General features: G+C 44.9%; 2 protein-coding genes across 2 annotated transcripts; one reads left to right on the plus strand and one right to left on the minus strand.

Moving 5' to 3' along the window:
- The first annotated feature begins 567 nt into the window (after positions 1-567).
- Positions 568-3,251, plus strand: ttc36 (tetratricopeptide repeat domain 36). The gene is made up of 3 exons (XM_004075274.4): positions 568-777; positions 979-1,167; positions 2,916-3,251. Exons 1-3 carry the CDS (start codon positions 672-674, stop codon positions 3,182-3,184), a joined length of 564 nt encoding a protein of 187 aa, XP_004075322.1. The 5' UTR covers positions 568-671; the 3' UTR covers positions 3,185-3,251.
- Positions 3,252-3,901: 650 nt separating this feature from the next.
- Positions 3,902-9,219, minus strand: fbxo40 (F-box protein 40). The gene is made up of 3 exons (XM_004075511.4): positions 8,893-9,219; positions 6,800-8,651; positions 3,902-4,659 (listed from the first exon to the last, which is right to left on the minus strand). Exons 2-3 carry the CDS (start codon positions 8,621-8,623, stop codon positions 4,477-4,479), a joined length of 2,007 nt encoding a protein of 668 aa, XP_004075559.3. The 5' UTR covers positions 8,624-8,651; positions 8,893-9,219; the 3' UTR covers positions 3,902-4,476.
- Positions 9,220-14,003: the final 4,784 nt, after the last annotated feature.

Consider the following 14,003-nt stretch of genomic DNA (forward strand, 5'->3'; position numbering starts at 1 on the left):
TTTTGCAATTTTATCTTGTAGATTTCATCAGGAAAAAAATTACCTTATTTACACACTGTCTCGAAATTTGAGTATAGTTTTAACGTGGTGTAATTGCATTAAAGAGAAATAATTATCAACAAATTTTGCATTATTTCAATACAGCAAGTGGTCATTTAAAACACTAACAATACATATGGTATTCTCACCATAGAGTTTTGAAAATAAGACAAACTTGTCCGCCAAATGTGTGTCTGTGATTTCCTTGATGCAGACATTTTGACATGAGCAGGAGAAGCCCCTCTGCTGCCCCTAGTGGAATAATCGTGAATTACAGGTTTAAGTTCTATCTAACAGGATTTTAAAGAACATTTGGATCATGCTAATGATACACGGATCTCAAAGATTGTGTGTATAAACTATGATATGAATGGTTACATAGGGTCAAGACTTGGAATCACAGTGTGAGTACACTGCTGCAGTTTTTTCTGGTTTGCATGTTTTGCTTAATCACACACAGATGGGTTCAGTGCAGACACATCTCAAAGTCCAGCCCTGCTTCCTCCCCCTCCTCTCATTGGCTCATGCAGAAGTCGACGGAGGCAGGACTTATCGGTCGGTTGTATTTTAGTTTTAAAGATTTTCTTCTTTTTTTATGCAGATTTTTCAGTTTACTTCACATACCAGCTGTGATGGCTTCAGCAAATGACAGAGCTGTTCTTCAAGCCATATTCAACCCCACCAGCCCCTTTGGTGACATCCCCGGCATCAACCGAGAGGAAGAATTAACTGATGATGGTGAGTTTCTGACTTCATAGGCGTGAACATGTCATGGTAGGATGGATTTTATTTGAATATTTCCTGTTTCTAGGCTAAAATAATCCTCACAGCCAGCCAGACACCTGAGCACTGAGTGATGTTTCAGTGTTTTCTTTTGGCATGGACACCTGTCAGCGGAGTCTGAGCATGTTTTTCCTCCTGTTTATCTGCTCCTACCAGACAGCGGTTTTGACACAGAGTTGCTGAAGCAAGTGAAAGAGCTGGAGATGCGGGGCGTCTCGGCAGCAGAGGCTGGGGATTTGCAGGGTGCACTTCAGCTGTTCAGCCAGGCAATCCAGATCCTGCCTGAGCGAGCTTCTGCCTACAACAACCGAGCGCAGGCCCTGCGGCTGCAGGGGGACACCACAGGTACATGCAACAAAGCCATTATAACCCTTTCTAGAGCTTTGTGCCAGCGTGTCGGGCTGCCAAGTCTGAGGACAGCACAGGAGCCCAGTCAATGTGAAGCACATTTCACCAGTTTTACCCCAATTTAAATGATCATGAACTTTGTGTTAACTTTTACTTAAAAAGACTTTTACATTTAGCACTGATTTGAAATAATTATCTTTTTGAAATAAGTTTTTAGCATTCTCTTCAGCTAATTTAGTACAAAACATTACCTCCTCTGATTTAGTTAAAAGAATAAAAGCCTTTTATTTAACTAATCATCCACATTTTACTTGTTTCATTAAATGTACATACATTACCATTTAAAATCATTACAATTGTTCATATAAACATGCTTGAAATGCTTTCCGACTTCAGAATTGTTAGCACATAGTAATACAGTAAAATATTTATGAAGAAAATGTATTTTGTTTATTGTACATTTTCATTATCCCCCTTGTATCTCAAGGCCGTGTCACACAGAGAAGCCGTACAATTTGTGCATTGTCCACGGATGAAAACTCTTCATACATGAATATATGTGGAAAAAAGTGAAAAGTTGTGGTTCTTTACTTGAAATTTCGACAGTTGTATCACAAAAATACCATATTTAACCCCAAAAAGAAGGATGAATAAGCCACTTTTGCTTGAATTTTGTTTATTTTGACATTCAGACCCCTGAGCCAAAATCACATTACATCAGCTCCATGGTCAGCGCCTTAGTTTTAATTACACAGTTGGATTCCCCTGATCTGCACCACATCTAAGTTAAGGCCGTGTCACACTGCTGCTACGTACAATCTGCACATTTTCGACTTAAAAACGTTGGCCCTTGGTGACAACCTCGTCTCTGGCTCGTCTCTGCTTCTGCTCCTACACTTGGCCTCTGGCTCGTCTTGCGCCCCCAGCCGTCCCCTAACTCCATCTGGATGAAGCCCATCTGCTGGAATATTCAAACATTAAGTTATAGAGTTAGATGAGCTAATTCTGGTACATTGCCTGTCTGTCCTGGGGAGGATCCCTCGTTCATGTGGACACCCCTGAGGTTTCTCCTTTTTCTTTCTTCCTGGAATCCGTTTTTTTAGGAGTTTTTCCTTACCGAGAAGGACGATCTACGGGCAGGAATGCCAGTTTAGTTTAATCTGTTTAGTTTAGCCATTACCTATCTCCACAGACGTCTGCCCACATCGACAAATGACGAACCCAAGAAACACTGGTGAATTACTCACATCACAAATGTATCACAACAGACTGAAATTTTCTACGTGGACAATTTAATGATTGCACATAGCAGCTGTGTGACACGGCCTTCGTAGCTATTATATGTGAAGCTTTTCCTGATGATTTAAAACATCAAAGTTGTGTCAGAAAGAATGCCTTCTTATCGGTGAGCATGCTATCTTTTAGAGGATAATTCAGCTTTTCCTTTCGTTTGTGATGTGTTTTAAAACCACTGTCGGCTGAAAGGATGAGATATGGAAACAAAGAGAAAGAAAAGTCTTCTAATGATACAGCTGTTTCTGCATGCTTGCTTCTGAAAGATTAATGATAAAAATGAAAATGTCATCCTTTTTAGATTAGATAAAACCACCGTTGCGTTAATACAATAGTGATTGAACATATTTTTCTTCAAAGACATGGCAAATCACAGAGCTTGTGGAGAATGCAAGAAAACAGCGCATCTGAATTCCAAAATTGTGCATCAGGCTTGTTTTGTCTCCTGCCAGGAGCCTTGCAGGATCTGGACAGAGCCATTGTCCTGAGCGGCGGCGACGGACGGACCGGCTGCCAGGCTCTGGTGCAAAGAGGCCTCCTACGAAGATTAGGGAGCCAGATGGATGAAGCACGCGCAGATTTTGAGAAAGCAGCTTCACTCGGAAGTGAATTTGCCCGACAGCAGGCCGTGGTTCTTAATCCATATGCTGCCTTGTGCAACAAGATGTTGTCTGAGGTGATCAACAAACTCCGCAACCCCAACATGTCAGAGGCGCAGTAGCTGTAAAGAGAACTCACTCAATGATTTCTCCTCTGAATCTGAAATAAAATGTTTTTTCTCCTTTGTACATTTGATTATTTTGTACATTTCTCTTCTGCATATTTGACTCATGAGCTAATACATGTCAATCCTAAAGAAATCCCAATTTCTCCCAATAACAGAATCACTAAATCAGTTTGTGAAACTAAGAATAAACTGCTGTTTTAGTGTAGTATCAAATATGAAATGTCATACATGTGATGTAATCCTCAGCATGTAAAAATGACATCACGTGACAACGGTATGAGAGGAAATAGTTGTAATTCATCTTTTCTCCACCAGATGTCAGTGTTGTTCTTCAAAAACAATCTGCAGTTAGTTAATTATTTTCAGTTTGAGAGTTTGGTGGTCATGAAGAGGAAATCCCACCAACAAATCACTCAATACAAAAACTCTTTAAAGATCAGAATTAAAATTTAAAAAAGCAAACCAATTAATAAAAAAACAACATTGCATTTTAAAAACTCATTACAAACTTCTTGAACCCAAAACACAACTGGAGCAAAATAAAAAATAGCAACATTATGGAAAACAATAGTTAAAGTTAAAAAGAAATCACAATGAGAATGTGCTATCCTAGGCACTTTAACATTGGGAGTTGGGTCATCTAGAACCCACTTTTTTCTTCAATGATTTGTGATCTTCACTGGTGTCCATGGATTACATGAAATCTTTCCACCTTTATCCACCTTTGTCATGGTAGGGGGAACACGTCAATGTAAGGGTGGGGTCATCTAAGATAGCACAAGGGGTTAAGGTGCGTCATCATCATCATCCTCCAATCAGCCATGTCCAACAGTTCCAACCTTTTTCATATATTTGTGTTTCTTTAACATTTCATTTTGATTTCTGGAATTTACATTTTGTTTTCCAAAATGTTTTGTTTTTATTTCATTTCATTTTTTGAGAATTACGTTGTTTTTTTAATGTAATCCTTTTTTTTCATTATTATTATTTTTTATTATTATTTTGGAATGAGTGATTTATTGGTGTGATTTTTCACTTCAGGGCCACCATACTGCCAGGGACTGACATGACAGTAAACAAAGGCATATTACAGCAAACCCTCAAGATTAATTTTCTTCTCAGAAAAATAAAAAAGCAAGCGTTTGTTGCAACAAAAAAGGTAGTATTTTAGTTTAAAACATGGCAGAAATCCCATGCGTTTCTTAGGTTTTCATGGGAAATGACAGCACACGTCAACAAGCCTAAAGAAAGTGATGTTATTGCTGTGGAGAACCTATTCGTTTCCACTATCTTCTATGCTTGACTTCTCTGCATCTGTCTGTAACCTCCCTGAGGCAGGGCAAGGCCACCGGCTCCCTGCGCTCATCCCTCTGGTAGAAGGAGCAGCTTTGCAGGTGATCAGACATGGAGCGAACATCTGTGAAGCTCCAGCGGTCCACCGAGGAAAACAGAGAGCTGAACCTCCAGACCTGCAGGAACAGAGAGGCAGAGCGGAGCCTGCTGTCACGCACGGATGAGCTGCATTCAATCCTCACAACAAGCTCTATCACCCAGGGAACCCTGATCAAGGGCTACTTTTAAAACACGTCAGGGTGTTATTTCTGTTCTATCAGGCGCTAATTGTGGAGCAAATGCTCAGCTGCTGCACATTCCAACCAAAACGCAGAGTTTCTGTCAACCATCACAGATCTGACGTGCCACAGGGGTGCAGTCTTCTGTCGCGGCAGAGCCTATGGCCATTCCGCTTGGATGATATCACCGGCACGCTGTTTGTCTTGTGATTGCTGCAGCTCAGACAGAGTAAAAATACACACGTGTGCATTCGTAAAGTGTCTGTCCTTCATTTACTCAAGCTGAAAGGTTTTCAGAGTGTTGCTCATTTGTCAGTAGGACGAGTGAAAAAAATATTATGCACAAAAGGGCCAATTAGTTTAATTTTATTCAGTAAAACACAAGACCAAACAATTTTAACACTTCATTTTTTAAAGGCAAGTATTTACAGGTGCCCACTTCTTGCTTTTACAGTGTGTTTATAGGTGAACCATTTGTATATTTTGTGTACTTGTGTCCTACAAGGTATTTTCACCTACAGCCAATAAACATTGAACTTTAAACTGGGGCAGACTCTAGATCAGGACATCTTTCCATGGAATAATGCATTCCACCAGTGAGCTTAGAAAACCACCCATGGAACCAATAGATAGGTTTTCCATCCATTCATCCATTTTTAGAACCGGCTGAATCCCTTCAGGGATCATCATGGGGTTGCTGGAGCCAACCCAGCTACTGTTTGTTGGGTGAAGGTGAGCTTCCCCTTAAACAGGTTGCCAGCCAGTTGCAGGGTCACACACTGACATGCACACCTAGAGGCAATTTACAGAAACTATGAAGCATGTTTTTAGGCTGTGGGAGAAAGCCAGAGTTCCTGGAGAAAAAACCCACACATGCATGAGGAGAACATGCAAACTTCACACAGCTGGGATTTGAACCAGGGCTGTGAGGCAAGAGCGCTAAGCACTGTCCCACTGTGCAGCCGTAAGACAAGTCTTTGTCTGGGGTAATTTGAAAAAAAAAAGGGTTGAATATAGGTCAGTTCGACAAAATGGGAGGTACGATTGTTGTGAATGAGGTAAGTGTAAAGTAAAGTATTTGTTGGGCTAATGTAAGCTGTATGCACTTATGACGCACAGGTGATGCTGTCATAAAGTGCCCTGAGTCGTAAGTAAGGTGAGAGCACAGGCCCCTCACTGACCATCCACAAATGCTGCATGCATGGATGGGTGTGCAGGTGATACGTAAGTGGCAAAGAACACTTGTTGGATAGTCTCACAGCTACGCTCTTATTGTCTAATTTCCTCATTTGGATTGCCATGCAAGGAACCTGCACTTACCACATGAACAACATTAATTGTCTCCACAGGAACAGCCCGTACATCAAAACTGCGTCTCACCTGCTTCACCCTTACTTACTTACCCTTGTGTGCCACGACCTGTCGCTTGTGACATGTCCGTAGAAAAACATGCATGGACATTTCACTCCACAGACTCACTGAGGTGTCTACAAAATACATATTTTGTGCATTCCCCATACAGGTTTGACCATTTTTGGTCTTTACCCACCTGCAATGGTAGTTATTACTAAGGCTTGACCAAGTGACAAAGCCTGATAGATAAACAAAAAAGTATTTTTTCACCGTCATGCTACGTACATGTGGAGCATGACGCAGGCGTTTTGTTTTTGAATCTCTCTTCACTGTCAGGGTTTTTGTACTTAAATATCCCATGATTCTTCAGGTGTTTTTGATATAAAAAAGAAAGACCTGGCAAATCTAGTTGCTTCTAAAGTTAAAGCAATAAAGAATTACAAATGGCATGTTTAAAGGATGGGTTAGGTCAGTGTAGCAGCTGACATGCTGCAGGAGTGATGGAAACTTTCCATGCCAAATAACATACTGATGACAGGTAATGAAGTAGGGCTAACACAGAGAGTTGACCTTGTTTAACCCCTCCTGAGTTTACAGCGGGGACATTAACACAAGGTACAAGGACATGGTCAACGATGTAAAGATTTGGTTTAAAAAAATAGCAGGAAAACTGATGGCTGCTTACTTTTTTATGGCATTTCCAGGAAGTTCCTCCATGAGAATATGTCTTTTTTGTCCAGTGGAGGAAGACCATGCCCCTCTGCCGCAGTAAACTGCCGCACACGTCCCTCATCAGATGGGAAACCAGGGACAGCTGAGACAACGTGAAACTGTCGAGGTGAGCAGCAATGTTCTGGAGGATCTCCAAAGGCAGACTGCTCAAGATGTCGAGTTGTGGCGTAGCACTTCCTCCAGGATTTTTCTCACTTTCCCGCAGTGATGAAGGGACGAGTGGCTGGAGCGCCATGGCGCTGGCATCTTTCTTAAACGTGATGGTGGCTTGTTGACCTGCGGGGTGAAACCTCATCTGGGTGTGAGTGCAGCCGAGGTATGCCAAGGGGCAGCGCTGCTGGAACCAGCCGTTCAACTGGGCCTGGATGTCGCAGTGAGCGTTCCTGACGTGAGACGGGAACTCATCGCGGCGGAAGAATTGACCGCATTCATAACTAAAGGCGGAACTTCTTCTGTTGTGTCTCCTGGTGACTGATTCAGTTTCGACACTGACATGGAGGCCGGGATGTTTGTTTGCAATCAGATCTGTTAAAGAGGCATCCGCTCTGAAGGGAGCGGACGGGAAACTGTGCGTTTGTGTTCCAACGTCTATGTAGAAACCGTCTGTAGAAGTGCTCTCCGAGATGAGGTGTCCCTTTAGCTCCTTTTCCATGGAGCACAGAAGCGCCGAGCCAATCTCATCCGATTTTGGAAGATCCTCAACTGAGAAGCCCAGATCTGTGGTGTCAACACTCTGGTGTCTGATCTTGGCCTTGCATGCAGGATTCTCCAGGTGAACGCGCTTTGCTCTGTAGCTGGTGGGAACTTTGTATGAGCGGACTGTCTTAACCTCAATCGGCTCCAGATTCCCATATACAAAATCCTTCTCCCTTGGGGTGCATGCAGCCAGCTGGCCAAAGTTAATCAACATTGAGCCGTTGTGCACAAGGTACATGTTGTATTCTGCCATGTTGGCTTCTCTGCATAATCTATCAAGGACTCCGTCTTGCCATGGCGCGAGCCCGGTTATGCCGTGCAAACCTCTGGAAGCAACAGCATTTCTATCAGCTGCATCTCTCAGCCCCTCCTGATCCTTTGATGCTTCTTGCTCTTTCTTTCCTCTGGTCTCCTTGTTCAGGTTTTTGACAGTTTGGTTGCATCCCTCCTTCTCCTTCCTGAAAATCTTCTCCCAGGAGGTGTAATTTTGAATATTTGCTACTTCTTCGCTCTTTGCCAAATCATGTCTCCCCTCTTCCTTTTTCTCCTCCAGCTCCTCTGCACAGCCATTCTCTGTAAATTCACTGAAGTCTGAAGAGCACGACAGCTCTCCTGAAGCTGACATCTGAAGTTCATCCGCCATCATTTCAGGGAAAATGCATTTCATTTTGATGGACTGAAAGAGCAGGGCTTGATCCCTGAGAGCCAAAGCGACGTCCAGGCTCACCTCAGAGTCTGACTGAAGCTTTTCTGACACGCTCCTGTAAAAGGTCTCGTTGGTGTCAGAAACAGGCCAGCGGTTCCACTCCTGAGAGCAGCAAACCACGCTGGCAGGACAGACTTCTAAGTGTTTGGCCAGCTTCTGTCGCTGCATTGTTAGAGGGCAGCCATAGAACGCATTAAGACAAGGGACCGTCTCATTTGGACAAAGAAGCACATGCTCCTCCCGTTTGCACGCATGCAGGACGGTACCACAGTTTTTGGGACATTTGGTTACCATGCAGGACCTGGAGGTCTGCACTAGGACTTGACAGTGAGCGCTGAAGCACTTGTCACAATGCTCATGGTGGACTTTTGGCATGTTTTCCCTTCATAAACCCACAACAACACTGAAAGTAGCAAAAAGAGACAGAACTTGCATTTTCTTTTCAAAAATGTAAAAATCAAAATGTAAAAATCAAATGTATAATAGCACATTGAAGCCTTTAAAGAAAAACACTTCAACATTAAAGATTACTTTTAACAAGGTTAGTAGAATTCTTACATGAAGGCTTATAATTACACAAACAATTAGATGAGGATGATGAAGTTTTAGTGGACAGCTGGAACAATAGAAGCAAATATTCTCACCCTTTTGTCCCTCTGTCGCCGTGCACTCACTGACACCTCGGAGTAACCTCTGCACCGTATCTGGACATTATAAATAGACACAACAGAGGGGCAGACAGGCCAGTGGGATGGAGCGTTATTGTCACACAGCCATTAAGAGCCAAGGTCAAGTTACAGCCTCCTCCACGCTTCACTGTGAGAGGGTGGTGATAATAGCAGTTAATCTAAGTTCTCAACAGATTGACTACTGACTTCACAGACGAGACGGCGTGGTCGATTGGAGTTCACGTCATGCCGTCAATGCCTTCTGTCTCATCCTCGATGGAACGGATCAGTCATGTTTTATTCAAGCTGCTTTTGACAAGAACAGAATTGTTCTCTCAATAAACATATATTTTTTAATCATTTTCATTGTGTGTATATATATATATATATATATAAATAGTAATAGAGTCCTTATTTTTGTAATGAGTTTGTCTCCACTTTTTGTCTTGACTTTGCTTTCCACTAGATGGCAGTCACCCACTGTCACTGAATTTCAACTAAAACTTATCTCCAGCTTCTGTTTCTGCTGCACAATCAAAAAGGAAGTTTAAATATTTACGATATGTAAAAAAAAAACGCTAGTCACTAGTAACTTTAAACACCATGTTAAACCATCATGCAAACCCATAGAAATTCATCAAATTTAAAGATATATATAAATATGAACTAAATATAATGCTAGTTTGGCATTTTGGGGCATGATTTTTTTGATAATAAATAACATTTTCACTTTTTTGAGTTTTGGCAAATGATGGTAAAATTCAAAACTCTTTAAAAGTCCTTAATTCTGATTAAAAATCCAGTCTAAACATTCAGTCTAAAAGCAGAGTCATTAAGGATATGATATTTATGTAAAATTACTTATAAAAAAAATAAAAAGCTTTGTATGGTGAAGCAGGAGAACAAGTGAAAAACACAAAAGAGAGCAGCAGAGGACCATGGCTCAAAGGCTTTAAAGTAAAGTAAGAAGGACTTACAGTGATTTCACACAACAAAGGTCTTGCAGACTCAGTTCAAATGTCTAGGATGTATTTGAAAATGTAAAAATTATATTTGTTTGAAATTTTGTTGACACTAAACTATGTGGAAATGCAATTCCAACAGCTGTCTGATTGGGGGCAGTATTGCTCCAAAGTAAACATAGCAAACAAATACAAAGAAAAAATAACTGTCCTGGCTTTTCTATAGCTATCATTCTCCTCACTTCCTTACTAAATTTTCTTTATTGACACATTTAACATTTTTGTTCATGTTATTTTGTTTAATATTGTGAGATTTTTGTTTATTTTTGCCTTTCACTTTAATGGTCCACCAGCATCAATACTGCGGTGACCCACAAGTAAGATTTACTTGCAAGTGGACTAAAACCCACATTTTCACTGAATTCTCTGGACCAGAGGTTATATGAGGTTTCACAAAAGCTGCATGGAGACCTTTTAAAGTCTAATGATGGAGATGCAGAAAACACTAATATGTACAGATTTATGTACACTGAGAACAACTGGTGCGGTAGATGGAAGCATTAACAAGGTGACCAATTTACAAAACATTAAGAAGATGAATATTGTAAAAAAAAAACATTTAATTAAACTAAATGAAGAATTTAAGATGAGAAACATCAAAGTATTTAAAATCTAAATTTTTTTTTTTTTTTTTTTAACTTGTCCTGTCCAACAGCTAGGCAAACAGATGAGAGCTGAGGGCCTGTTGTGCTGGACATATTTTATTTTAACAAGAGGGGTTATTCATCTTCAGACAAACCAAAGGTATGTCTGAATAAACCCCTTTTGTAATTGAGGCCAAAATTTATTAATTTCAATCATGTTTGAAAATCTTTGGTGTTGGACCGGACGGAAAAGGAAAGAGGGGAAGAAGAGAGAGGGACGTTAGAGAGAGGGGGGGGTAGGAGGGTGATAATAGGAGGGGAAGGGGGGTAAGACCATGAAGCAGCATAGAGCAGACAGGTTTACTGGTTGTTTATCGTTACGGTACGGTTCAAATGTAGTACAAAAAGGGCGGGGCCTGTTCACACACACTCAAATATTATCAACACACCTGCTAGCCGCAAAAATGTCCACATGTCAACATGCACACAAAACAGATAGTGTTCACGAACGCATACCTATGCCTTTAAACCAACTAGTGTGAAATCTTTCATTCATTCAATCATGCAAACTATTAGTGCAAAGGTGAGCTAACACCTGTGCTCAGGTGAGTGTTTATGTTCTTCTAAAATGGATGGTGGAATGTGAAAAGAAGGAGGAGGAGCGCCCAGCCACCCCCACACCCATACCCCCGCCGCAGCAGCAGCGGCAGCCGGAATTCCCCCAACGCCACACGGGAACAGGCAGGGAACAACCGCCCCCCGGGCGACCAAGACCGCCACCCAGGCCAGGGCCAGCTGGACCGCCGCGAGGCCCCCAGAGAGCAGGGAGGCGCAGAGGGAAAGAGAGCGCCGCCCCAGCCCAGCCAGGAAAGCAGCCCCCCGCCGCGCCGGAAGAGCCCAACGCAGGGCCCCACCGGAGAGGGACGCCCACAGCCCCAGACGAGCACCCCACCACCACCCAGGAGTTCCGGGCATCCCCCCGCCCCGACCCCAGGTACGAGCCAGGACCCCCCAAGGGAGACCCGCTCCGCACTCCAGGCAGCCACCCACCCGGCCCACGGTTGGTCCAGGTAGGAGCAAGGCAGGGGCCCGCCGCCCCCGCCCAGGAGGGGGGAACCCCGGGGAAAAAAGGGCGGCCCACAAGGGATCTTATAAATATGGCCCGACCAGGCTCGGCCATGTTGGAAGTTTGGCGGGGCCCAGCGCCCAGGGGCAAGGACCAGGACCCACCCCCCAGGGACACGAACACCCCCGGCTCAGGTGTAATATGAACCCCCCCACCGTGCGGAGAGAGCACCACCGGGCCCAGGGACCCGGCACCCAAGGGACACGGCCGCCATCGCCAAGGGGCCCGCACCCCCCACCAGGGAAGGGGTAGGGGACAGATGGACCCAGGTCCCACCTTCCTTGTAAAATGTGTGTGCGTGTATGGGTGTTTGAGAGGGTGTTTGTGTGCATGTGTGTGTGTTTATGTTTGAATGTATATATTGAAGGGGGAGGGGTGTGTGTACTAAGGGGGGTGCAGTTAAAATTGGCGAGTAGGGCACTAAGGGGACATCTCCTGATTACTCACAGTGATGTCCCCTCACCCTCCACACCAAGGGGCCCTAAATGTCTAAGGTGCGGTTAAAATTGGCGGGTAGGGTGCCAGGAGGACATCTGCTGCTTGCTTGCAGTGATGTCCAAGCACCCCACCTACCAAGGACCCTACATGTCTAAGGTGCAAATAAAACCGAAAGAGGGGGGGCCCACTCCATACGGCAACCATAGGAGGGGGGCCACTCCCAAGTAGCCCCCCCCCCAAGGCGCATCGCAGGCTAGACCCCCCACCCCCTCACCCTAATATGAGGTTATATAAGGAAGGGGGTAAGTTGGGGACAGCTGGTAGACTGTCCCCCGGTGGTCAAACAGCCGTCCCCCAGCCCACCCCCAGCAAAGGGGCCAGGGCCACCCAGCCCAGGGGCCCACCCCCGGAGGCGCCGACACCCCAGGCCCGGCACCACCCACCCCACACAGAGAGAGAGGAGCCAGAAAGCGTCGCCCCCCCCCCCCCCAGAGCAAGCCCAGGCCCCCACCCCCAGACGCCGGCCCTAGAAGAGCTCTGGTCAGGCCTCGACGGGACCGAGGAGGCCAACCGGCCGAGGCAACCACTGATTGCCTCAGCGGAGACCCCGACCCGCTAGCCCCCCCGACCCGTACTAATAATGGGCCCCCCCTCCCCCCCAGAACGCCCCCCCACAGGACAGGGCCGACAAGCCCCCCACCCCACCCCACCCCAGACCCCGCAGCCGAAGCGGGTGACACCCAGAGCGACCGGGGGCCCCGAGAGGGTTGTCCCGTCCCGTCCCAGAGCCAGGGAAGGGCCAATCCCAGCCCCAGGTGCAGATGGGCAGCCCATCCGGCGCCGCTGGGCCCCCCCCACCCGAGCAGGGCCCCCCGCCAACCCCCCCCAGCACAGGCAAAGGGACCACCCCCCCAAGCCAAGCCAGACCACCACCCCACCCCCCCACCACGCACCCCCACACCCAAGCCCAGAGGACCACGCAGCGCCCCAGCCCGCCCCACCCAGGCACCGGACCCGACCCCCCGACCAACGGAGCCCCCCACCGCCCCCGCCAGGCACCGGAAGCCCCGACCCCCACCCCAAACCACGGCAGAAGGGCAAGGAGCAGCGACGACCAAGCCCCCCACCCCCTAAGTCATGGAGTCAACCACAGGAGACCAGAGAGACTGAATTCTTTCAAAGTTACTTGAGCTTTGGGCTGACATTTTTTCCAAGCTGATATGATCAAACAGCAGATTTCTGTGTTGACTTATGTTTATATTTTTCTTGTTTTTCCAATTTATTAAAATAGTTTTTTTGGCAATACAAAGAGTTATGAAAATGATAGATGCTAATCCTTCTTCTATATCGATGGCACTCATGTCACCAAGCACACAAAGTGACGGTGAGGCAGTGATTGAAACCTTAAGCCAGACTGATAAATCGGCACATACCTGCTGCCAGAGAGCCTGGACAGGAGTGCAGAACCACAGTGCGTGCATGTAGCTGTCGGGTAGATTATTATCACAGTGCTCGCAAATGTCTGAGTTACTGAGACCCATCTTGAACATCCTCTGTCCAGTGTAGTAAATTCTGTGAAGAGTTTTGAGATGGATTAGCTGCAGATTTGGACTTTTTGTCAGTTTAAAGGTGTTTAGACAAAGTTCTGACCAGAAGCTTTCATCAGTGCTGATGCTCAAATCTGCATCCCATTTTTTTGTTGGAAGGGCAATATTGTTATCTAAATTACATAAAAGTTTGTATATTTTGGAGAGAGTTCTATTCATTGAAAAATTAATCAGAGTGGTAACTACATCTGGTAGCTTTAAATCGTCGTCTTTAATTTTATACTTTTTAGTAATACTTGATTTAAGTTGCTGATATTCCAAGAAGTTATTTATTCCATGTTTGTCTTGAAGTTCCTGGGGGGTTATGAAT

The sequence above is a fragment of the Oryzias latipes genome, chromosome 13 (assembly GCF_002234675.1).
Source record: "Oryzias latipes chromosome 13, ASM223467v1".
NCBI lineage: Eukaryota > Metazoa > Chordata > Actinopteri > Beloniformes > Adrianichthyidae > Oryzias > Oryzias latipes.

Bases quoted from the DNA above. Each gene is read 5' to 3' on its own strand.
- ttc36 (XM_004075274.4), top strand. From the start codon at position 672: ATGGCTTCAGCAAATGACAGAGCTGTTCTTCAAGCCATATTCAACCCC. The intron at 778-978 runs GTGAGTTTCTGA...TGCTCCTACCAG, and splicing joins GGAAGAATTAACTGATGATG to ACAGCGGTTTTGACACAGAG. The intron at 1,168-2,915 runs GTACATGCAACA...GTCTCCTGCCAG, and splicing joins GCTGCAGGGGGACACCACAG to GAGCCTTGCAGGATCTGGAC.
- fbxo40 (XM_004075511.4), bottom strand. From the start codon at position 8,623: ATGCCAAAAGTCCACCATGAGCATTGTGACAAGTGCTTCAGCGCTCAC. The intron at 4,660-6,799 runs GTAAGCAGCCAT...CTGTTCCTGCAG, and splicing joins CCTGGAAATGCCATAAAAAA to GTCTGGAGGTTCAGCTCTCT.